Here is a 24,533-nt window from a genome sequence, read left to right on the forward strand (position 1 = left end):
ATAAGCACTAGTTATGATCTCTGAAGACATAATTGTTGGACAACGTCACACTTTGTTTACAGAAATAAATGTGTTAGGAAAAGATATTTATAACAATCCTTTTGCACATCAACAATAAAAATCTTACTTTTTCCTGTTATAGTTCATTTAATCATTTATTGATGATTTAACATTCAAGTTTCCGCAACAAGATTTCCTGCTGTATAAGTAGAGAAAAAGGAGGTGCGTGTATAAGGGAAGCTGACATGCTGCAGCTTTCTACTGGCGCGAGGAGCAGCAGGCTTACACTCTTTTGTAAGACCACAGAACCATTAGAGTTTGTAGCAACTAGTGTTTTTCCTAAACCAACATAACCAAAACTTAAAATGTAGAAATTTAATGCACCCGATTGTACAAACTGCTTTTCACCTTTAACGTTTTGAAATCCTCACAGGCTTACTTGTACAAAAGAAACCAACAAGAACAAATTCTAGATCATTTAAATTTATAAAACAGATTATACATGCTTTATGTAAAACCTTCAGCAGCTTATATTTTATTCATGACAAGGCCAGTTTACAAACTACTTACATAGTAACATTTTCCAGAAGCAATAATAAATATTACACTGAGTTAACAAGCATTCAACAACTCTCAAACAGATATTCATCAAAATGAGGTAATTCTAAGGTGTCATTTGCTAAAGAATTAAACGTTGACGTAGAAAAAAAGTCATCAAAAATATCAGTCTTCATTGAACTCTCCAAACTCAATGTTCTAACACAGGCATTATTTACTAATGAATCTGGTTGAGCTTCACATTGATTTTTCTTGGTGGGGCTATAATAGTTATGGTCCTGTTTCAGATGTGCATTTTGGGGAATATTGGTTAATTCACTAGGAACTGATGCTGGAACCTGGTTATCTCCCATTTCTAAATACCTAAAGTCATTCTCCCCATTTTCTGAGAGTTCAGTTGAAACAACAGTTGTAGGAGAGAGTAATTCTGCTAGAATTTCTTCATGAGTTTGAGTATTATATGGGGAAACACCAGGAACTGTACTATATCCAGATTTATTATCAGCAATATCAATTTGATACTGTAGTTCTTTTAATAAGTCTTCTATTGCTTGACAATCATTTGGAGAATCACAATGGGACACATGTTCTGAATTTTCACTTGGAAGTGTTTCATTTTGTGAGGAAGACATAAGAGCAGCTAATTTCTTCTTTTTTGCCTTAAGTTTTCTAAGAAGTTTTAGACGAAGTTTATGAATCTGATCCTCAAATGAGTCTCCATGGTTTGCTGAAGAGACACCATTTTCATTTCCATGATAACTCTGGTTGAGGTGAACTCCATAGGAGGTGTTTTCACATTTCTCCAAAACTTCTGAATCAACATTATCAGGAGCACATAGGTTAGAGGCTGTGCTAGCTGATGAATGACTTGGTACAGGGTTTCTAGCTGAAGGTTTACCTGCACACCCATGAGCTTTCCTGGGTGCCCGGTTAGCCTTTTGGTTTACACCTTTAGTTTTAAAACCACCAAAATTACTTGCTCCCTTAATTGAAGGCTGCAAATCAGTTATAGTATTTCGATTATGAGCTGAAACACAAGATGGCATAAAAGAAGCACCCTTGCTCAATAAGCCTTTGACCCAACTTCCCACAAATGGTTTCTTCGGAGTTTCTTTCAGAGATGGATTCTGCAAAGACTTACTCGTTAGGGTTTGATAAGATGCTGCCATTTCTTTTTTCTTCAAATTTGGCATCAGTGATGTTACACGTTGTTCTGGTTTTAATTTTTCAGTTTTTGATGAAGTGTCCTTCCCTAGGGCAACTATACCCTCAATTTCTACTGGCTTTATTAACTGTATAGGATCAGTAGCATGACTATTATTTACAGGTTTAGCAATGACAGTATCTTCTGTATTCAGTTGTTGTATTGGTTGCATGTTTGTATTTACAACTTGAGATGGAAAAGTTAAATCCACAAATTGGTCTTGGGTAAGTTCTTCCTTAGATGTAGCTGACACTGAAGAAGCCATCAGGGACTCCTGTGAACACAAAGCATTTGTTGTTTTGACAACTTCTGCCTTTTCTGCCATGCATTTGTTTTCTAATGGGAGATCATCAGCAGTAACCAGTAATTCATCAAATGTAAAAGGCAAAATATCATTACTATCAACCAAATCTTTTGGACCTGAAAGTAAATGATCTCCATGAGCTACAGTTTCATCCTGTGAAAGAGTATTAGGAGCAACTGAGGTATTTGTGGGGTGAGTTCCTGAGGACATTTCAGCTGAGGCAGCATCTGGCGCAGAACACAATGCTGGAGATACTTGTTTTTCACCACCGAAAGTATGCTGATCATTAGTCTTTTTAAGCGGAAGGTTTGAAGCAGCTTCATCTGCCTTTTCGGGTATTTTTCTTTCCCAAATAACAATATGTATCTCTGAGGCAGGAACTTCAAATTTCTCACGCCTTTCTGAACATGGACCTTTTAAGTCATCACATTCCAGCCAACCTCCTGAGTGATGGGGAAGAAGGTATGAAGTTAGACATTCAAAAACCACGACTCTGTGTTAAATTTCTTGTGGCCTTTTGAACTGCTGTATCACTGAATATCCACCAAAGGAAAATGAAAGCATGGTCTTCTTCTTATGTTACCATTTTTCTCTACCAAATGTTAAAGTTCTTATTTGTAACATAAAGTTATGGAATAAGCATCAAGAAACTTGAAAAATAGGTAGTTTAATACTCCTTCCTAAAATACCCACAAAAATCAAGATAGAAGTATATTTAACTTTTGGTTCTTAAAACAAAGTATTACCTAAATTATCCAACACCCCCAAAACAGAATGTTATTGAATATATATGAATGTTCAAGATAAATAAAGCCTGTTATCACAAGTACTAAAATTTGTTTAGATTATTTTATTTCTGAACTTCTCTTTTCTCATTTCTCAAGTAGGAATAAGATGATGGATAACAAAGTAAAAGGTTACTCCCTGCCTGTACACCCTCACAAAAAAACCAAAAACAAAAAACCTCAAAACAAAACCATTCACTATGTAGTTTATGTGGACACACATTTTTTTTTTTAAAGATTTATTTATTTACGCATACAAGAACTGCGCTATAGGCCAGAGTTGTGGGGGGTGAGAGGATTCACCAGAGACAGAGCGGGGAACAGAACAGGCAGATTGACTGAAATACACTGCTGAGGGGAAGCAATGGGCGAGTCAGGAGAAGTCTGCTGCACCATGTGGGTCAGCTCCCTGGCCGGGGATGGAACTTGTGCTGCAGTGGCTGCAGAGAGCTTCATAGGTTGAGTCTTAACCCCTTGTGCCACCAGGGAGGTCCCTGGGTATACCTTTATAAAGACTACCTGAACCCACTACTTTCTATACCCATTAAAACTTTTGAGATGTTTTTGTTTGCCTATGTCAGTGGTTCATGCATCCGATTGAAATCTTAAACCCCAGAAACTGATGCATTGGTCTGGATAGAACCAGGAAATTTTTATATGCTAACCTATGATTTTTATATGCTGTCAGGGTTAGAAACCATGCTCTACCTGAAGACGACTTTTCATTTTATGGGATGCAACAGAAAACTAAAACAAGTTGGTCTTTTAGTTTTTATGTTACTGAGAACCATTTCCCAAAAAATTCTGAGGCAGGGTAAAACTTAAAGGTAATAATTACATTTAAACTCAAATAACATGAGTTTCAGTTTGTAAAGGGCTTTTATGACACATTGTGTATCCTTCCAAATCACCTCCAAGAGGAAAATACCAAATTTAAAAAAAAAATGTAAACAACAGAAAACAGAAAATGTCATAGTGACCCCTTGTTAGGGTTAAGTTAATCTTCCAAAAGAGAAAAAAACCTAAACTTTTAGTCTCTATACTTATTATCATAAAAGAAAAACATTTAAACACTTACCACCAGCATCTAAAATCCATGTTATAAAATGATTATTTGTTTGATACTGAATTACAGAAGTTATCTGATAATGGCAGTCTTCAAAACAAAATGAATAGCACTGCAAGTCATTATGTGGTAAGCCTTCTACAAAGTGCAACATGAATATGGAAGATACTCTGTGGGGAGAGAAAGGCAAGAAGTCAAACAAATTTAATGCCATGTGTCTGGTTATACAAAAGATGGTCTGAAGCAAGTAAGTCACACATAATACTTTGATGGCTAACTGCACTAATTTTTCTTGAGAACCGCCAGATGTGCACATTAATTAGAAATACTAAGAAGTATGTAACAGTAAACCCTTAGCAAAAGGGTACATCGACAGTTGGAAGCTATCATGCTATAAGGCTCTGACACAGATCATTAAAAAAAATTGTTCTATAAGCTGCAATGCTGCTTTGGCTTAAAGAAGATTTCTCGGTGACTATTTTGCAGAATCAAAGGAAGAAATCCAGACCTTCTAGAATTTTCTTTGGTGTCAAGTGCCCAAATTGACTGCTTTTGTTAGGTAGGGTAGGTAATAATGTAAAACAAAGTAACAAAGTTAAGAAATACACATAAAATTTTTTTTTTAAAACACAAATTCTATTAATTTGGTCTATTTCTCTCAGTTATCTCAAGAAGTAGTGAGGAGCTAAAGTTTCTGCTTAGGGAAGTCTTAAATTGAGATGAGAATATAACATACTGATTGGCCAAGATATCCTTAATTTCAAAGATACATTTTATCATTACAGTAACAAACCCGCTTTTAATAACTAAAAATTAACAGCTTTCAGGATTTAAGAAAAATATTGATTATCTCTTTCTACAATATTTAAACAGTTGCAAAACTTAACGTAGCCTATCAAAATTTATGCAGTTAAAATAAACTTGAATCAATGTTCAAAATGCAGATTCTTTAGACTGGGTTCTTTAACTTATAAAGTATCCCTTCTTCATCATTCTGCTAGAGAAGTCTTCAAAATTTAAGTTCCTATAAATAAAAATTCCTACAAACTGTCCATAATGCTAAACTCTTACTTTATAAAAATCATACCTATTTCCCTGATTTGTCATTGATTGTAAAAGGTATACTATGAAAGAATATCACCAATTAACCTATATCATGCCATCAATTTTCAAATGTATTCCTGTTTCCCATATAGAAGGTCCTTGAATAACACTGTTATATAACATTGATTAGGAAAAAAATGATAATCAATTCCCAGTCAGGGGCACTGTCCATGCAGCATTTTGAAGTCTGCACATTTTCCTTAAGTCTTTGTGGGTCTTCTCTGGATACTCTGGTTTCCTTTCAAGCCCCAAGGATGTGCACGTTAAGTTCACTGGCATGTCTAAATTGTCCCCAGTCTGAGGGAGTGTGGGTGTGGGTATACCCTGCAATGGAAGGACATTCTGTCCAGGGTTAGGACCCACCTTGTGCCCTGAGCTGCCAGGCAGGCTCTGGCTACCTGAGACCCTGAACTGGAATGAGTGGGTAGAAAAATGAATGAATAAATGTATGAATACAAATTAATATTTCATATTAGAAGCATTCTTGGTCTTTATTAAGAAGTTTGGTGATGTTTTTGTGACCAGAAATATGTCACAGGAAATCAACTCTTGTTTGTATCAGTCAGCCTATGGTAAAACTGGTTTCATTGTATGTTACTTCACTTAAAGTCAGTTTCTAAGAACATAGCAATGACTTAAGTGAGGATTACTGTACATTAAATATTAAGAAAGAATCTTTGCCAAATGCCCAAAAATAGATGACTGGATCAAGAAGATGTGGTACATATACACCATGGAACATTACTCAGCATTCAAAAAAGATAAACACATGCAATTTGCAGCAACATGGATGGCCTTGGAAGGGATCATGCTCAGCGAAATAAGCCAGAAAGAAAAACAAAAATACCGGATGGTCTCACTCATAGCAGGGATCTAGAAAACTTAAATAAGGGACCAGGAAAATGAATAACTATAAGAAAGTGAAAATCAAAATCAACAAAAAACTATGAGCCAGAGACACTTTTTGGGGGGTGGGAGGTGGGAGGGGAGGGATTGGGGTCAAAATGGGGGGATTGCAATTGTATGGGGAATATAAAAATAAAATTTATTATTTAAAAAAAAAAAAGTCTCAAAAAAAAAAAAAAAAGAATCTTTGGGGCCTCCCCGGTGGTGCAGCGGTTGAGCGCTGGGTTGCAAAGCTGCCCGCGGCCTCTGTGGCACCGGTTCGATCCCCGGCTGTTTCCTGGCCACTGGAGGAGGGTCCCACATGGCACATAGACCTCTCCTGCCGCCCGCTGCTCCCCTCAGCAGTGTGCTTTGGTCCTTCTGCCTGCTCTGCTCCCCGCTCTGGCTCTGGTGAATTCTCTCACCCTCCCGCGCTTCTGACTGTACCCAGTGCATGTATAAACAAAACAAACAAATAAATAAATAAAACATGCCTCTATAAAAAAAAAAAGAATCTTTGAATCACTGGATATACAGGCTTTTGGAATTAGTGCTCTTTAATAATTCTCATGACATCATACAATACCTTTCCAATATTATCTTCTGAAGCTAGTTATTAAAACATCTTCTTATTGATCCCTATACTATGCACTCTCACTAGTGTTCCTGCCTTCTTTGTGTGAATTTACACATGGACTATTAAACAGGGAGCATTTCTTTTAGGGTCCCTGAGATTCCAGTGTCCCCAGTAGTCACAGTATTCTCCTACCCCTAATTTCAGCTTGTCTCATTTCCAACCTTTCAGGTGAGGATAGAACTTTATTCCTACTTTAGCAATAGATTTTGTTCTCGGGCTTCTTCCTGCCCTGTAATGTTACTTGAAGTGTTACTCGAAGATGATGCTCTGAGCTGAGGAAAGGAAGATAGACTTGCCTCAACCATAAGAAAACTGGATGGTATGTAAGTTAACAGAATTGGAACCAAAAGTCACAACAGATTCAAGCTAAAATCAATTTGCATTTATCACCTTAACATAGGACTGAACTACTATTGTAAGGATCTACCCTTAGGAAAGATAAAATAAAACAGGAAAGAGAAAGCAAGCACAAGGGAACTGTGCTAACCTCTGCTACCCAAAATATAGCAGGCAAACACTCTCACTTCTATCCCATGAAGAGCAGCACAGTCTTGTGCTAATGGCCTTAAGTTTTTTATTGTTATCTCAAATAATGCAGTAATTAATATTTTCAAAAGTGAAAATGTAACCATGTGCATATATGTATTTCTGAAAGTGTATTAATATAGGTTTTAGGGAGAAAATAATCTGCAAATGTAATTTTTAAATCTCAATACACTTTTTATATTTTTAAGATTTATTTTATTGATTTATGCATACAAGAACTGGGGTGCAGGCCTGAGGTGTGGGGGATGAGAGGATTCACCAGGTACAGAGTGGGGAGAACAGCCAGATCTAGGGAAATACACTGCTGAGGGGAGCAGCAGGCAAGACAGGAGAGGTCTGCTGTGCCATGTGGGTAGCTCCCTGGCCGGATATCAATCTCATGCTGCAGTGGCTGGCAATAAGCTTGGTACTGCTGAGGTTTGACCCCTGCACCACCAGAGAGGCCCAATCTCAATACACTTTAAACATATTCCGTCATATTTGAACTATTTCAGACTATGACAATAAATGAAAAATAGGAATAGAATCAGGTGTAATTCAAATAATTAGAACTGGTTCATATCAATTGTAAAAAGAAAGTACATCTTTAGAAAAATTCAACTGTTAGGGTTTATAAACTACATTCTTCAGAGAGAGTTCAAAGACTTAATAAATGTTAAAGGATTTTCTGCCAACAAAGATGATTTAAATTAAGAAACATAATTTTAACTACTTTATATAATGGTATTCCATGCAAAATTTCATAGGAAAAGGTGTTTGCCTACTTAAAGAAGAGCCTCAAAATTATATGAGACACATCAATCAATAAGCTTTATTAGCACAAAGCAAAACTGTCTTATTTTTCTTCCTACCACTTCACTATCCTTTACACATAGTTGTGTAAAAAGGAAAATTACTGTTAAAATTAAAGTTTAAATAAATAACTTATTCAAATGACAATCTAACATAGTATCTGACAGGACTCCTAAAGGAGATCTTGGCAGTAATAAGAGCTTTATTTCAAGTGTTTATGAAGTAAAATTAAATCAGGTTCTAACTTCTTGGTTCTCCATGTCACCATTCTCTGAATATAATTCCTTAACAACTTAACAAAAAGAAGCATATTGGAACCACAAAGTTATCATTCATCTGATTTATCAATGGACTCTTTTTCTAATAGGGCATATCAGAAATGTGGATTACTTGAGGTGAGATGTTTGGGGAATTTACAACACTATTAGTTTTTAAGAATGCCATGCGATTGAATTATTCATGATATCCTAATGGACCTACTTTTAAGTTATCCTTAAAAACTATAGACAACAAAGTGTCTAAATTCCATTAGGTGCCAACAAATCAAATTATACATTTCAAAGAAAAATATACAAAGGATTTTACAAAGACCTTGTCGTTAAAAATTTAAGTCAAATTTGACATACTAGTTCAATCTACTTTGAATACAGTAAGTGTACAAATTGGCCTACTAAAACTGGCCTACTAAAACTCAATACATTTCTTACTGAAGGTTTTTAACCTAATGGGTATTGCCAGAGCAGAACAATGTATCTATGTATCTTTGATGTTCCAAGCAGTGTATCTATATAATTAAAAATTACACGTTATAATACAACCAATTAACAGACAAAATAGTGTGAGTTTATCTTCAATGCTGGGGGCTAAGAAAAACAAAGTATATACTGCAAGTAAAATTATATATACAAGGACAACTGTAAAATGATAGACACCTCACACCTTGCCGCTCTTCTCACCTTCAAGGAAAAGTTTTTAAAAAATGAAAAGAAGTCCCATCAATGCTTAGATCTCAATGCATGCATACTAATCAGCCAAGACTGACTGTGAACTTCTGGTTAATGATATTTTCTCTTCTTCCCCACTTTGCCTTCCCATTCAAATGCAATCAAATGACAGTGAAGGAGAAAAAAGTTAGTAATCCAAAAGGACAAAGAAAAGGAAAGATGAAATAACAAATATTTAGAAGACAAAAAGCGAAATAAGCAATAATTTTGCAGAATGAAGTGATGACATCAGTGTTACAGAGACAGACATCAGTGTTACGGCATGCTGATTACAGCGTGTATGTCCCACTGAACACCTAATACTCAATATTTCTAGGCAAGAGATGTTGAAGAATGGAGGTAGGACCCTGAGCTAAAAACTGGGATCATTAAGCAAAGTATGCATGATTTATTAGGAAAAGTAAAATTATAGAAGAAATAATACATAACCTGCATACTATTTGGCTGGAAAGGGAATATATGTGTATTTACAATAATCTAAACAACGAGTACAGAAGAATGTAATCAAATTGGAAGGATAGGGAAAAGTTCAATAGTGAGGGGGTTCAGGTATTGGTGTAAGGACCCCAATCCTCAATTACTAGAAAAGGCGAACACTGTATAATGATAGAACAAGCACAATCTTTTGAAATAAAGTAAATATACTGTAAAGGTTTAAAGCAATTGTCTGAAGGTCGGGTAGTCAGGGCACTGACTGTTCTTTACTTTTAAATCCTTTGGCATTATTAGGTTATAGTAGTTCCTGCTTATCCACAGAAGATACATTCCAAGACCCCCAGTGGATGTCTGAAACCATGCATAGTACCAAACTCTAGATACTCTGTTTTCCTAACACATATGTACCTATGATAAAGTATAATTTACAGACACACTAAAAGACTAACAGTAACAACTAACAAAATTACAACACTGTTCTGTAATGAAAGTTATATGAAAATAGTCTTTCTCTCAAAAACTCATTGTACATAGTAATATTTCCTAACAGTGGTTGACTTAGGGCAACTGAAACTAAGAAAGAAAAACCTGAGATAAAGGAAGACTACCAAAATAAGAACTTATTCCTTGGATGAAAACCTTTAGAAAAGATTCTGAGGGGTCTCTTGGTATAGCCAAAGGCAACATAAAGGTTAATGTCACTGCTTCTCTAGTATATCAAATTATAAATCAAAATATTTCCTAAATATAGAAATAAGAGGGACTGAAAATGAATGTTAAAAAGGATGTATGTATGTGAGTATATTAACAAAAGAGAGACAAACTGTCTAAAGCAGAAATGACCTGTGAGTTAAAAGATAAGGGGCTGCTAATACCAGGAAAGGTAATTCTAACCAGCCCTCCCATTGAGAACAAATAGAAAAGCTGGTAAAAACAACAATAAAAACACATCTGTTCAAGGGCAGCAGAAAGCTAACAAGAAGATGAAAATTAGCAAGCCAATGTGTAAGAGATGATAGAAATTCAGACAGATAAGCCTGTGGCTCACCTTTGAATCATTTTACTTCTTAAAATTAGATTAAGGAAATCCCAGAATTCTAGTGACCCTAGGCACTTGAGAGAGGAGGAAAATTAAAGTTTAATATCCCTAAAGGCAATCACCCTGAGTCAGCTCTTCATTTTTTTCATTTGGGATTTTGCCTGGTACAGCTTGCTTACTGGCCAGAGTTCCTAATAAAAAGAGGCATTTTCACCATTCACAGACACATATTAATTCAAACTTCCAAAAAGGAGGTTGTAATTGTCACTTCCCATTCTATACATATTTAAAATAAAGGTAAATCTACTTTCATTTTGCTCTAAAAACAGTAAGGCAATTTTAACTCACTTTTCCAATTCCATTTTTCTTATTTGTGACTTATTGTTGCACTTATTACATGGCCCAAAGTGGGCAGCATTAAGAGGGTGCCACTCGGAGATGACATTTGTAAAGGTGACCAGGCTCTTCATACACCTATAAAAAAAGACAATTTCACTTAAGTAAAATTCATCTGTATTAACTTAAATCAATGTCTAAAATTAAAAGCAATTTTTCATTTGTTTATTCATACTTTCCCATTTCCCCAAATCATATAGTAATTTGCCAATATTCCTCCCTAATCATGATAAATCTCTGATTATTCCCTACATTAACTACCTATAACTTTTCAGCTCTGAGATGAGGAAATGTTCTCTTGGGATTCCCAAGAGAAATAATAATGACATTGTGTGCTGGGTAGTTCTTGGTTATGGGGCACTGTCTTGGGCATCGTAAGACGTTGAGCATCAACTCGGGTTTCCAGCTGCAGCCACCAGTACCTCCGGATATTGCCAAATGTCCCAAAGGGAACAAAAGAGACCCCAGTCGAGGAACCTGCTCTCAGGATTTTCAATTTATTAAGCATTTACCCCTTACTCAAATAATTCACTTCTGTCTATCTATTATTGACAGACAAAAATAAAAAGGGGCATTTGTATATTTGCACTTTAGTCTAAATACTTGATAGCAATAGGCATCTAAAAAGATGATCTTTAAAAATGTACAATAGTAGTCAACTGTATTCACTTTAATTACCTAAACACACTAGCTTCTATTCCAAACAATAAAAAATACAGATAAACCACAAGAAAAGAAGTGACTGTTAAAAAAAGACCAGTTCTCAGCTAAGTTAACATCAAAAGCAAAGCAGCATAAAGGTATCAACAAATGCATTCTTGACTGTATTTCTGCTAAATTCTTGGTTCTCAAAGATAATTGTTAAGGACACTTAATTTTAATTTATAAAAAGGAATTTGTCTCAGAAAGTAAGTGTTAATGCTCCATATGACCTCAAACATTTTTGACCATTTACTCTGTGCAGAGCACGGTGCTGTGCTAAACACTTTCAAACACTCCTAAGTGGCAGCAACTGTTCTAATCCCCACTGTACAGATGAGGAAAGTAAAACAGAGTGCTTATCAGATGATAAATGAGAGACTTAAATGATCTGAATCCAGGAAGCCTCACTCCAAACACCTTGTTTTTAACTGCCTCTAGCTATACCTTCTAAACCAAGTAAAAGCTCTTAAAATGGCACTAAAATCAACAAGCACTAAAACAACAAATTTGCTGCATATTCTGTCAGGTTAAGTAGAAGTTTTAAACTATATTAAGATGCAGTCAGTGAAATGCCAATTCATTTTATCTTTTTCTCTTACTACTTTTAATTTTAGAAAAAAGAATTTTAAAAAAGCTTTCCTTCAAGCATTGGAGAGCTTTTTTCTAGATGCCTCCAAACTACATTTATCACCCTATATTCAAAGTAACTTAAAATAGCCAACAGATCAAATTCATTACGAAGTCACTGGCTCTGTATTATGTGTTATATATGTTAACTTCCTTATTAAATAGTCCGACTGTGGCCAGAATAAAGATTATTTCCAAGAGCTGCTGTCACACAGAATATAGTCAATGAAAAGCTGTCAAACAAACTGAGACATGGATTTTTAGCTAAGTTATAATTAAGCTCATTTTAATCAAGCTTATTTATATTATTTAAAATCCAGGAGGTGATTAGGGAATATACCATAGTAAGCAAGAGTCTTAGAGGCCAAAAACCTAAGTCTGAATCTTGACTCTGTCACTTACTAGTTGAGTCACCCTGGGGAATCTATTTAACCCCTTTCAAACTTGATTCCAGATTTGTCAAATGAATAGATAATTTACATAAATCAACAGAAGACTAGAAAACAGGTGTTTTCATATTCACCTTAAGTAAAACTGCTTAAGTTTTAGGTATGAGTGAAACACTTACTCTGTTCTAATACTTTTGAACTAACTGGTAAAAAAAAAAAAAAGGTTTCTGGATCTGTTGCCTGCATTCCCTAGAGCTTTCTTCTCAGACTTGAATCTATTTGGTCCATAAATACTTAAAATAATCTCATGTTGAAGGAAGGGACAATACCAAACACGTTCTATGAAGCCAACATTACACTAATACCAAAACCGAACAAGGACAACACAAAAAAGGAAAACTACAGGCCAATCTCCCTAATGAACACTGATGCAAAAATCCTCAATAAAATTTTAGCTATCAGAATCCAACAATGTATCCATAAGATAATTCACCACGACCAAGTTGGATTCATTCCAGGGGCACAAGGATGGTTTAACATCCGAAAATCAATCAACGTTATCCAACACATCAACAAAAAGAAATATAAAAACCATATGATAATATCAATAGATGCTGAGAAAGCTTTCGACAAAGTGCAACACCCATTCATGATAAAAGCCCTTGAAGTTCTTGGGATACAAGGAACATACCTCAACATCATAAAGGCCATCTATGACAAGCCAACAGCCAGTATCATTCTCAATGGTGAAAAGCTGAAAGCAATTCCATTAAGATCTGGAACAAGACAAGGATGTCCACTCTCACCATTGCTTTTCAATATAATACTGGAAGTCCTAGCCAGGGCAATAAGACAAGAGAAAGACATCCAAGGAATCCAAATAGGAAAAGAAGAAGTCAAACTATCACTATTTGCAGACGATATGATATTATACATAGAGAACCCCAAAAACTCCACAGAAAAGCTAATTCAACTCATCAATCAGTTCAGTAAAGTGGCAGGATACAAAATCAACACGCAAAAGTCAGTAGCCTTCCTATACACAAACAATAAATCTGAAGAAGAAGAAATCAAAAAGACCATCCCTTTTGTTATTGAAACAAAAAAAATCAAATATTTGGGAATAAATCTAACAAAAGAGGTAAAGGACCTATACAAAGAAAACTATAAAACACTGTTAAAAGAAATAGAAGAAGATACAAAGAAATGGAGAGACATCCCCTGCTCATGGATTGGAAGAATAAACATTATTAAAATGGCCATCCTTCCAAAAGCAATATACAGATTCAATGCTATTCCAATCAAAATTTCAATGTCATTCTTCAAAGAAATAGAACAATTATTGATGAAATTCATATGGAATCACAAAAAACCCCGAATAGCCAAAGCTCTCCTGAAAAAAAAAGAAGGGAATGGAGGCATCACACTCCCAGACTTCAAACTATACTACAAAGCCATAATCATCAAAACTGCATGGTATTGGAACAAGAACAGACATACAGACCAATGGAATCGAATAGAAAATCCAGAAATAAACCCACAGATTTATGGTCAACTAATCTTTGACAAAGGAGCAAAGAATATGCATTGGAGCAAAGAAAGTTTGTTCAATAAATGGTGCTGGGAAAACTGGGTCGCTACATGCAAAAGAATGAAGCTTGACCACCACCTCACACCATACACAAAAATCAACTCAAAATGGATTAAAGAACTAGACATAAGACCTGAAACCATAAAATATATAGAAGGAAATATAGGCGAAACACTACGTGATTTGCACATCAAAGACATCTTTACAGACACATCACCCAAAGCAGTGATAGTGAAGGCAAAGATAAACAGCTGGGACTATATCAAATTAAAGAGCTTTTGCACAGCAAAAGAGACAATAACAAAAACAAAGAGAAACCCCACCAACTGGGAGAACATTTTTGCACCCAACACTAATGATAAAGGACTGATCACAAAAATCTGCAAAGAGCTGATGAGACTCAACAACAACAAAGAAAATAATCCAGTCAAAAAATGGGCAGAAGAGCTAAAAAGAAACTTCTCTGAAGAGGAAATGCAAATGGCCAACAGGCATATGAAAAAATGTTCAACATCACTTGTCATCAGGGAAATGCAAATCAAAACTACCATGAGATACCATCTTACACCAGTGAGAATGGCACATATTAAAAAAACTAGCAACAACAAATGTTGGCGAGGGTGTGGAGAAAAAGGAACTCTTCTGCACTGTTGGTGGGAGTGCAAACTGGTCCAACCACTGTGGAAAGCTGTGTGGAGATTTCTGGACCTACTAAACATAGAGCTTCCATATGACCCAGCAATTCCACTCCTAGGTATTTACCCAAAGGACACAGAAACATCAATTCCAAAGAACACCTGCACCCCTATGTTTATAGCAGCACTGTTTACAATAGCTAAGCTTTGGAAACAACCCAAATGCCCAAAAATAGATGACTGGATCAAGAAGATTTGGTACATATATACCATGGAATATTACTCAGCATTCAAAAAAGATAAACACATGCAATTTGCTGCAACATGGATGGCGCTGGAAGGGATCATGCTCAGCGAAATAAGCCAAAAAGAAAAAGAAAAATACCGGATGGTCTCACTCATAGCAGGAATCTAGAAAACTTAAATAAGGGACCAGGAAAATGAATAACTATAAGAAAGTGAAAATCAAAATCAACAAAAAACTATGAACCAGAGACACTTTTAGGGGGGCGGGGGCGGGAGGGGAGGGATTGGGGTCAGAATGGGGGGCTGCAATTGTATGGGGAATATAACAATAAAATTTATAAAAAAAAAATAATAATAAAAAAAATAAAATCAGATACCACTCTCATCTGGAACTCTAAAAAAAAAAAAAAATAATCTCATGTTTAAGACAATGAATATCAAAGTAACATTTTTCCCTTATTTTTATTTAATAGATTTGAAAAAATGACATATTTTAATTTACTACCTGGTGAGTTTTAAGACAGAGGAAAGGATTTATTTCTATTACAGTAACTTGAATAAATAACCAACAGAAGCACTGCAGTAATCTTTTTAACTGCCATTCAACAATTTTTTGAGATATGGACAAAGTAAGGATATCACATTTGATGAAAACTTTCTGTCCTTGACTCCTCTTTTAAAACCTAATTTCTCTCACTATGTGGCAACTAAAGAAACCTGCAACTTCTTTCTCCTCCAAGCTTCCCTCCCAAAAACCAATCTCAAGGCTTGTGTACAACATGGCCCCACATGACCCCTCTGACCCTCACCTAGAGGCAACAGAGAAGTTGAAAGCAAGACTGAGACAGTTCACATGTAGGAGGATTCTGGTGGTGGCTGATTTTTCATGGGACTAAGGGAAGGAATAGGGAAGTATAAATTACCCCTGTCTGACTCCAGAAGCCTAAAACCAGCTTTCATGATATTAAAAACATGCACAAAAATTCCAGTCTCTAATAGAGAAAGAAGAAAACAGAGTTTCAAGAAATTCTGAGAGGTATTCTTACTTGGCAGGAAACCCAGAGGGGAGAGAGGAGGAAAATTGCTACTTTTCACAGTTGTCCCCACTTCCCATGAGAGAATTTCTTAAGAACCTCCACTAGTCATCTAATCGACTATGGGTTTTTGACTTGCAGTTTAAGATCGCAAGCAAATTGCATTTTCTGACACTCAAATTTTTCCTCTAAACCTTAATGGCAGAGAGACTATAAGACATGGTAGGGAAGTTTATCAAGAGTAGAAGGAACCAGGGTCTCCCTGGTGGCACAAGGGGTTAAGTCTCAGCACTTTGAAGCTATCAGCAGTCACTGCAGCACAGTTCTATCCCCAGCCAGGGAGCTGACCCACATGGTACAGCAGACCTTTCCTGTCTCACCAGCTGCTCCCCTCAGCAGGTGTATTTCAGTCAATCTGCCTGTTCTGCTCCCTACTCTGTCTCTGGTGAATCCTCTCACCCCTCACACCTCTGGTCTATATTCCAGTTGTTGTATATATAAATAAAATAAATCTTTAAAAAAAAAAAAAAAGAGTAGAAGGAGCCAGGGACAGAGCATTGCTACAAATGGAGTCAAGTTTCATTCAAATTTTATTTTTCAAAATCACTTTCAATAGAATGAATCTATTTTTAAAATAGAAAAACTGACCTGTTTTGATACTTGTGTCCGCACTGAGAACATTCAAAGTTCCAAGAAAAAGAATACATGAAGAGCTTTTCTATATGGGGTTCTATTTTTAAGAGCAGGGGAAATGCAAACACAGGGCTTTCCATATCACCTTCAAAAAAACAAAAAGGAAATTACTGTTCAGAATTAACCGAAGAAAGTTAACTAACACAAATTATAAATTGTTGTCATAATAAAAATAATAAAAATTCATAATATGAATATATGTGAATTTGTGTGTGTGTGTGTGTATACACACATATATATGACAGAGTAAGCCAATCATAGTTGAATGAAAAGTTTTTAAAGCATTTTTCTAAAAATGTCCATGATAAAGATTTAATTATCATTTCAATCTCATCACTTTTCTTGGGCAACATTTATGAAAACTTCTTAACACAAACAATACAAAAGGCCCATACTTTTCAGACTTTAGCTTTTCTCAGAAAAAAAAGTTTCCTTAGGACTATAATAGATCTATATTATTATAAAAAGTAAAGAAAAATATGTAAATGGTTTGCTATAGATACTAAAAATAATACAACTGGCAAAGAACTGTCGAGTAATTTCAGAGTTGGAAAAAGCCCTTAAAATGTCATTTATATTCTGACTCTTGTCCTACATGTGGAGAGAGCAAGACACAAACAGAACAGCCTCAAATCTCCCAATTCTTCATTTACTAGTCTACTCAATATTTTAACAAACTTCAGCTTCAATTTAGAGAAGGTTGTTCTGTTTGGTGTCATTAAAACAAAAAGTGAACCATGAATGCAGGTTTCCAATTTTCAGATTAGCAAGGAAGTTAAAGAGGAAGATTTACATTCTCCTCCTTCTTTCATTTATTTTCCCACTGGTTTCTTTCCTTCCCATCCTCAGAGGAGCTTAGATGTTGCCTGAGGAGAGTCTGAGCTCTTTTAGCCCCCCCTTCTCTGAGACACTCATTTCCATGGTCCAGTGCCTGGCCTGGACCCAGAGTGCCTGGAACACTGCCAGGAGGAGTCACCTTGGCAGGACCAAAAGGCAGAACATTTGGTATTACTGCCTAAGCATATTCTATAAATATCAGTAGTTAAAAAGGTTATGTTAATAGTCACCTTTGCAATACAGTCCCACTGCCATTTTTATACAAAAATATAAATTCAAAACATTTTATAAATAAAACACAAATCAATCTCCTAAAAATGAGCATACGCAACACCATACGCGTAAATGATCCTTAATAAAACACAAATTTGTAATTAGTTATCAGCCTTTAAATGCTTGCTCTATTATAACAAGATATTAGTTTAAAAAGTAAGTAATTTGCATTTTATGACAACATAGAAACTTCAGTTCTAAAAATAAAGTTTTCAATGAATCAAAATATCATGAAAGAGCTCAAAACACACTGTTTACAGGATTACAAATCATTTTGAGCTAATACATGTAGCTCCTAAATTGATCTTATTTTCCCTTTGATTATAGATTTTATGGGTATGAAGTACTAAGCACCCTAATAGAGAGCATGCAATACCAATGCCCAATTTCAATTTTTATAACTTCCTGCTTAAAAGTGGTTTCTTTACCACTAGTGTCTTCATCACAACTTCCCACCCCAACTCCTTACACAGACACCTACTTTGCGTATTTCCCCCTAAAACACCTTCACTTTGTGAAGATGCAAACCTTTCTTTTTTTTTTTATTATTTTTTTTTAATAGAGGCATGTTTTATTTATTTATTTATTTGTTTGTTTGTTTTGTTTATACATGCACTGGGTACAGTCAGAAGCACAGGAGGGTGAGAGAATTCACCAGAGCCAGAGCGGGGAGCAGAGCAGGCAGAAGGACTGAAGTACACTGCTGAGGGGAGCAGCGGGTGGCAGGAGAGGTCTGCGCGCCATGTGGGACCCTCCCCCGGTGGCCGGGAAGCAGCCGGGGATGGAACCGGCGCCGCAGAGGCTATGGGCAGCATTGCAACCCAGCGCTCAACCGCTGCGCCACAGGGGAGGCCCTACTTTGTGAAGATGCAAACCTTTCAGTGACACTTTTTATCTAGTGGTTTGATTTTTCTCTTCTGTTAATTGCTCATTAATGCACTCTGAACTTTTTTTTTTTTTTTTTTTTGCATGAGCTGGGTTTTTTTTGTTTGCTTGTTTTGGTTTTGTCTTTTAAATGATGTACATCAGTTCTTTATAAGATATCCTGGAATTAATTCTTCTATCTTTGCCTAGAGATTTTAAGCTTTAATGTAGTCACATCAAACAATCTTTCTTTTCCCTATCTTATTTAAAAAATTCCTCCCCACGCTGACTAATATATTCACCTATATTTTCTTCCAAAGTCTTAGAATTTTGCTCTTCATATTTAAATCTAAGAGTATACTGAAGCTTCTAATTATGGTGTTAGACAGGGATCTAATTTCCCCCCCATATCAGAAGCCAACTATCCTTGCACCCTTCACTGAACAGCCTTCTCTTTCACCACTTATCTGCATCACCTACCACCTCGGTCATGGTGTGGAGTAACCTAAGGTGGAGGGTTCTGATCTAGATTCTATTTTGTTCTACTATGTCTATCTATCTTTACCTTGGTACACCACACTCAAAGACTAAATTACTCTCTAACTTGCATGTTTAAATAAGTAGAAATCGTAAGAATATTAGTTTTTCTTCCCCTTTAAAAAAAAAAAAGACAAAGAAGAGAAATAAAACACCAAATTGACATCAGTAGTTACCTTTCTGGTGAGGTAAGGAAGAATTTGGGAATGAGTATAAATGGGGATTTCAGTTGTATTTGTAATGTTATATATCTGAAACTGCCTGGGAGGGGGTGAATAATGGATAGTTTAAATGTGCTTTTAAATAACAATAATCAAAATGATGAAGAAGTTAATGTTAAAAATTTAACCAATATTCAGGGTCAGTACAGATTCTACTTCTCTTTCCTTAGTACTTTAAAATACATGTTAATTTTCAGAATGATGACACATATATTACAAGATTTTAAAGCGTTCTCTGAAGCATAGGTAAGATTTCACTAGTAAGTTCTTAAGCTCTAAAACAGCACCTATCACTGCTGAGTAGTATCAACACAAGCAAAAGGGATTTTATTGTATTAGAAAAGCTTTGTGCTTACCCAAAATAATTTTTAAAAATCTCTTCCTGTTACACAGAAAAGGTACAATCTTGTTCCAAATATAATTATCAGGGATAAGATAGGTGGTGGTTCAGACTGCAGAAGAAACCACTCTTTAATTCACTAGGAACTAAAATAGGGACCCTGAAAAAAATATCTCAGATCACTTGAGAAGGGAAATGATAACTGTGAAATGCAATGTGAGAGCCCCACTATATAATAACGGTATTATTATATAGAAAGTTAATATAAGGATAAAGGAAAATAGACAAAAACATAGCCCTTGAGAGAAAAAAAAAAAAATAACTACTGTCCCCTTTTTAGAGTACTAGCAAAATTTAGAAAGACTGGGTGACTCTAGCACCCCTGTTGCTCCACTCTTCTTCCAGAGTCCAAAAGCCAACGCAGAAGGCAAAGGAAATCTCATTCCTGGGTCACTTTTAATGATGAGAGCTTTCCCCAAAGAGCTTCACTATATTTCTCCTCCAATGCCACTGGCGAAAACTATTCCATACGTAAACCCATCAGTGGCAGAAGCAGAATTACCAAGGTTGTTTTAGACCAGAGATTTTGTACATACATAAGAATCACATGGGGTTTCTGAAAATTACTGATACCTGAGCTCTATCTTTGAGATTATTACTATTTAATGGGTCCCCTTACTTTTAAATTTCACAGGGGCTTTTGAATACACAACCAAGGATGAAAATTCGGGATAATTAAGTCTACTGGGAAAAATATGAGAAAAGCAGCCAGTGATATACCCCTTAGATAGTCACCTCATTCTAAGACTGTATTCCCTCTCAAGGGGTGAAGCACAGGCCCACATTATTTATATGGAAAAGCTCTGTCCACCAGTCATTTAACCACTATTAAGTTCCTAAACGAAACCACTCAGATTGTCTCCCCTAAAATCTGATCATCTGAAGTGATAAAACAATATTGTAATTCCCTATAATGTAAGTATTTATTTAGATGAGTAATAAATTACACAAATTACTTACCTAATGTGCATCGAAGATGAGGCTGAAGCCTAATAAAAACTTCACTTCTTACTTCATTCAGAGAGGTCTCTATCTTTGCAATTAAATCTTTAGTAAGATTTTTACAATCTCCATCTAAAAATAAAATACAGAAAATTATCAGTCATCACCAAAATGAGTTATCTGAGCCAATAAACTGTGCAGAGTCAAAATGGAGAACACAAAATTTCCTTAATTCTTTCTCTTCTCTGCAGTATACCATATATTCCCCTAAATGCTGGCTAAAAGCACAATATTGCTTACTGCCTGGCAAAATCTCATTGAGAACCTTTCTCATTCAAACAACCATAGGCCTAGTAAAAGAGCTAAACTTACAAATATTTTGCCTATTGCTGAAACAGCTGAAGCTCTTTGAACATCTATGCTCAAGATTATGCCTGAGACAACCATCTAACCATTTATTCCTCTTTGTGTAACTTTTTTTTTTAAGATTTATTTATTATTTATATAAGCACTGGGTACAGTCAGAAGCACGGGAGGGTGAGAGAATTCACCAGAGACAGAGCAGGGAGCAGAACAGGCAGACTGATGAAGTACACCGCTGAGGGGAGCAGTGGGCGGCAGGAGAGGTCTGCGCACCATGTGGGACCCTCACCTGGTGGCCAGGGATCGAACCGGCGCTACAGAAGCTGCGGGCAGCTTCGCAACCCAGCGCTCAACTGCTGTGCCACCGGGGAGGCCCACTTCTTTGTATAACTTTTATTGAACATAGCTATATAGACCACAGGAACTAGATCACAGGAAGAAATAAATTTATAAGAAGTCTTAAACTTCACGGTTATTTCCCAAACTCTCAGTATGTTTTCCTCCATATCTTTAGAGAGATGAGGAAGGGTCTTCAATAACATCATGAACTAACACAAATCCATATTCTGCTTTGTTTCACTAAAATTTGTTTCATAAAAACAAATCTGCATGACTCCGTTAGCAATCACCTTGCAAATGAATCATAGTTCTACCTACCTACTACCCCCTCTTACTGAATATTTCAGCATATTTCAGAATATTTCAAGACTATAAATATTATTAGAAACATCTTAGGGTCCATATCTATGTTTCTGATCATTTCTTTTAATTGTAAGTCCTCAAGGTGGAATTACAGTGCCAAAAAACTATCCACAGTTACTACAAGAAATATTTTGCATAGAAACTTCCAGATGCATATTACTCTAGTTATTCTTACGCTCAATTCTTTTACAAATAAACCATTAATACAGCCTGATCACACTCAGTTTATTATATGTTTCACTATGAAAAATTTGAATTTTCCTAAAATATGAAGTAAGCACCAACCAGAATTTCTATTTAACCAGGCCAAAAAGAGACAAAACTGAAACTTCAAAGTAATGCAGCAATTGTAAGACTCAAAAACCACAATTATTCTATAAATAAATAAGAAAAAATAAAAAATCAAAACTAAGTCCACTATTCAAGTCAAAATTTGAATGAGAGGTATGTTCTGCAATAATCAATTGTACAACTGTGACGTACACAAAAATGCTGGTAAGAAGCTGAATTTAAAAAATTTGTAATTTGGGGCCTTCCCTGTGGTGCAGCAGTTGAGCGCTGGGCTGCGAAGCTGCCTGCAGCCTCTGCAGCACAGGTTCGATCCCCGACCCTGGGTGAGGGTCCTACATGGTGCGCAGACCTCTTCTGCTGCACCCACTGCTCTCCTCAGCAGTGTATTTCATCAGTCTGCCTATTCTGTACCCCTCTGGCTCTGGTGGATTCTCTCACCCTCCCACACTTCTGGCTGTACCCAGTGCTTGTATAAATAAATAAATAAATCTTAAAAAAAAATAAAATAAAAAATTTGTAATTCAATTTTTTAAAAATTCAAATCTCAAAAAAAAAAATTAAACAGAAGCAAAATATCTAATAAAACCATAACTTTTACATGTTTACACGTGTAAAATTAAGAATGCTCTGGAATACTTTCTTCTACAAAAAAAAATGGAATTATATGTTTGTACCAACTTTCAAGAAAGCTGTTCCCTCTAGGTTATCATCAGCAGTGGATTCAAAATATATATGGCTATTCTGTCATGGTGTTTGTCTTTTCATAATAGCAAAAAATGGCAAGCAGCCTAAACACTCAACAATGGGGGAAAAAGCATACAGAATATATGTAAAAGGTAGCACAATCAAAATCATGTTAATATAAGGAAAGGATTTTGTTTTGTAAGAAACAGCAAGACCTAAGAAGCCCTATTAATTAAAATTTTGTGGTACTGATACAGAAATAGAAAAATGGTCCTCACATGGAGAATAACATGACCACACTCAAATTGAATAAAGTAAGAATTCTTATACCACCCAGTAGTAAGACCCTAAAAGCTCTGATGATTAAAATAGTGTGGTACTGATGCAGGGATAAATAAAGCAACCATGAGAGCAAATGTGAAGAATTGCACACACATACAGAATATTGTATGAAAAAGGTGGGATGGCAGATCAACTAAGAAAAAAAAAAAGGAGCTAGAAAAAGCGGTCATGCAAAGGGTGGAAAAAATGCATCCTTATCTCACACCATACATATAAAATTAACTCCAGCTGAATTAAGAATTTAGATGCCAAAAGCAAACCTTGCTAACTCTTCAGTGACAATAGCAGCAAATAAGTTTCTGATCTTGGGGAAAGAAAAGATTTCTGTTAACAGCCACCAAATCACCAGCTACAAAAAGGGTAATTTGTATACATCAAAAGTTATGTTTAAAAGATAAAAACATAAGATACAAATTGGGAGACTTAGCCACACACATATGATGTAAAAGTAGCAATGAAGACAAAAAAACTCATACAAATTAAGAAAATGATAATCAACAGAATAAATAGGGATACCACACAAGAACTTCACAGAGGAGGGAACATGTGGTTAATCTACACATGAAAAGTTCTTAATCTGGGAAACCTAATCATGACCAATCATTTTACATCATTTCAATAGCAAAAATCTCCAACAGTGAAAATACTGAAGGGAGAATATATGGATCAGGAAGATCTGTCATACATTGTTTGGGACTATTGACTAGTATGACCACTCTGGAAAACAATTTGCCATTATCTTGTGAATCTGAGCACAGATTTGGCAATCCTATTCCTGTGGCACATTCTAGGGAAACTCTTAAATCCAGGAAATCTGACTAAGAACAGTCATAACAGCAGTATAATGCAAAAAAAAAAAAAAAAGACAGGTGAATGAATACGAGTATTTACAAAATGGAAATATTTAGCAATGAAAATCAAAAAATCACAAATACAAGGAGTTAAGGAGTTTCCCAGATAAATCTTTATGAAAAAAAAAATAAAGGACCCAGAAGACATTCTGTACAATTTCCTTAACAACTTCAAAACAAACTAAATTAGGGATATATAGGTAAGAATGAATGGTAAAACATTTCAGGATAAAGACTGCTTTTGCAGGAAGGTGGAAGATGGGATGGGGAGAAACACAGAAATAAAAGTAGAGAATATTTTAATTTTTCCTGGGTTGGAAGTGGGCCCAGGGGTATCCTATTTTATAGAAAATAAAACAAAAAATATACTCTTCATTGTGAAAAGAAATATTTTTGAGGGGGAGTGTAGGATTATGGTAAAATTGTATTTACTTCTTTATTCTGCTTTACAATAATTTAAAACTTAAAATTTTACTTTGATGGACACCATGATGACCACCAATGGCTGCCAACAGCATCTGTATTCTTTGCTCTGGGTTTTTTAAAGATTGCCT

General features: G+C 35.6%; 1 protein-coding gene across 1 annotated transcript in view; it reads right to left on the reverse strand.

The window, feature by feature from the left end:
• Positions 1-623: 623 nt before the first annotated feature.
• The window catches only part of USPL1 (ubiquitin specific peptidase like 1), a gene marked incomplete at both ends in the record, with an annotated part of 29,511 nt that continues 5,601 nt past the window's right edge, over positions 624-24,533 (reverse strand). The window contains 5 exons of the mRNA XM_084235803.1: positions 624-2,509; positions 3,930-4,087; positions 10,708-10,833; positions 16,628-16,757; positions 20,765-20,878. Coding sequence (XP_084091929.1) covers positions 624-2,509; positions 3,930-4,087; positions 10,708-10,833; positions 16,628-16,757; positions 20,765-20,878 — 2,414 coding nt within the window. The remainder of the gene's footprint in view (positions 2,510-3,929; positions 4,088-10,707; positions 10,834-16,627; positions 16,758-20,764; positions 20,879-24,533) is intronic.

This window comes from Talpa europaea (genome assembly GCF_964194135.1).
Source record: "Talpa europaea genome assembly, chromosome: 6".
In the NCBI taxonomy this organism is placed as follows: domain Eukaryota; kingdom Metazoa; phylum Chordata; class Mammalia; order Eulipotyphla; family Talpidae; genus Talpa; species Talpa europaea.